At 56.8% G+C, this 1,927-nt stretch overlaps 1 protein-coding gene across 1 annotated transcript; it reads left to right on the top strand.

Moving 5' to 3' along the window:
* Window positions 1-313: 313 nt before the first annotated feature.
* On the top strand, window positions 314-1,927 carry LOC144165870 (uncharacterized). Its single transcript, XM_077695628.1, has 3 exons — window positions 314-339; window positions 482-510; window positions 603-1,927. Exons 1-3 carry the CDS (start codon window positions 314-316, stop codon window positions 1,925-1,927), a joined length of 1,380 nt encoding a protein of 459 aa, XP_077551754.1.

Here is a 1,927-nt window from a genome sequence, read left to right as displayed (position 1 = left end):
GCTTCCTCTACCGCGAAGCATTGCTGGCACTCTCAGGACGCGGGCCGCTAGATTTTAAGCGATAACCACATGGAGCGCTTTGCTCGCGTCTGACGAACAACGAGCTTCGAACGTGCGCCGTAGAAGCCCGACCAGCCATTTGTCAAGCCAAGCATCGGGACCACCACAACTTCTGGGCCGAAGATGCGGCCCCAGTGCTGCCCGGCACAACCGATATCAGCGGCGTCGAAAGTGGACGGCAGCGTTCGTGTGCGATAGCTTTTTATGAATTAAATACGACAGCTCTGGCTACATCGCTTGTAGTATTAGCATGATGGGCCTCGTCTCCAAGATCAGTGCGTGAGAAACAAGCGTTATCAATGTCAGAACTGTAGTGGCGCATTTCATTCCATTCGTTCTAGCGTAGGGAAGATCGGGGGTCCGCGATAGCTTTTCTTGATTCTTGAGTTAAATAAGGGAGCTCTGGCTGCATCGCTTGCAGGGCTAGCATCATTGGCCTCGTCCCCAAAGGTCGGTGCACAAAAAACTACCGTTATCACCGCCAGAATTTCTCAAATACGGCAAAAACTAGCCACACCTGGCAATATTCGTTGATCACCTAGCTTGGTACCCCGAATTGTTGAAACCGTTCCTGGTCGGCTCCGTGCGAGCTGTGTTAACGGCCGACGCCGGCCGTGGTGAACCGTATTCTTCGTTGCCAAAGGATTACCGTGTTGTTCTGCACCCCCTGCCCACCGGAGAAGCGATGAACCGCGTGGTCGTTCTGCATTGCGACGTCGGCGGTCGACCGTATAGAATTGACGACTTCAGAGAACCGTTGAGAGACGCCGATGTTATAAAGGAAGTTGGTGGCATAGGAGCGTTGCAGATGTCTCACGTATGGCTCGTTAATTTTCGGACGCACGACGCGAAGAAAAAACTGCTGGAACGCGGGCCGCTCAAAGTGAAAGGACGCCCCTGCCTCGTCGTTGACCCACTAAGGCACGAACTCCGGGTGAAGCTGCATTGGGTTGCCTTCAACGTGGCCAACGAGACCATACGCAAGGTATTCTCCGAGTACGGCGACGTGAAGGAGGTGACGAGTGATACGTGGCGTGTCGAGGACTTTGAGAACTCCGAGTCGACAGCACGGATTGTGCGCCTCGTTTTGCACGAAGGTGTCACTCCAGACCGGTTGCCTCATCAGCTGTGGTTGGGCCCCGGCATTGTGCTCGTCGCGGTGCCTGGACGAGCCCCAATGTGCCTCAGGTGTCAGAGGGCTGGTCATATTCGCCGAGAATGCCGGGTCCCCAGGTGCTCTGAATGTCACGCCTTCGGGCACGAGCAGGCAGACTGCACCCGCTCGTACGCCCGGGCTGTGGGTCGAGGTTTGGAGGGAGACAATAGTGACCTCGTTATGGACGAAGAAAAAGCCGAAGGTGCAGCGCCGCCCGCAACGCCTGAACCCCCGAACGCTAACCTCGAGAAGGCAACGGGCAAGGCCACTTCGGGAAAGGAACCGAGCAACACAGTGACGACGCAGGGAAGCATCGGGCCAGCAGCCGACTCTTCTATGGAGGCGGACGCCGGCGATTCAGAAGGGGACAGCCTTGAGAAGGCAACGGGCAAGGCCACTACGGAAATGGAAGCGAGCAAGACAGTGAAGACGCAGGGGAACATCGGGCCAGCAGCTGACTCTTCTCGGGTGGCGGACGCCGCCGCTCAAGAAGGGGACAGCGTTGAAACCTCCGGAGCTGAGAGCGCAATAATAGACTTCGAGGTGCAGCCAAACAAGCGCCGTCATGAAGATTGCCCAGTGGCTGGGGAGGAACCTAACCAGCGAAAGCCAGAGGCGCCGTGGCAGGCCGTACGGGGAAAAAAGAATCATCGAGCAGCAGCCAAGCCAGGAGGGTTGTCACCTGGAAAAGGCGGCACTAAGTTTACGTGA

This window comes from Haemaphysalis longicornis, unplaced genomic scaffold, assembly GCF_048455015.1.
Source record: "Haemaphysalis longicornis isolate Haplotype H1 unplaced genomic scaffold, Haemaphysalis longicornis Haplotype H1 scaffold_15, whole genome shotgun sequence".
NCBI lineage: Eukaryota > Metazoa > Arthropoda > Arachnida > Ixodida > Ixodidae > Haemaphysalis > Haemaphysalis longicornis.
The sequence above is the reverse complement of the archived record's forward strand: the minus strand, read 5'-3'. Positions and strand labels throughout refer to the sequence as shown.

Coding starts and splice junctions, on each gene's coding strand:
- LOC144165870 (XM_077695628.1), top strand. CDS start 314: ATGGGCCTCGTCTCCAAGATCAGTGC. Junction 340..481: donor CTCGTCTCCAAGATCAGTGC/GTGAGAAACAAG, acceptor CATCGCTTGCAG/GGCTAGCATCATTGGCCTCG. Junction 511..602: donor CATTGGCCTCGTCCCCAAAG/GTCGGTGCACAA, acceptor TTGATCACCTAG/CTTGGTACCCCGAATTGTTG.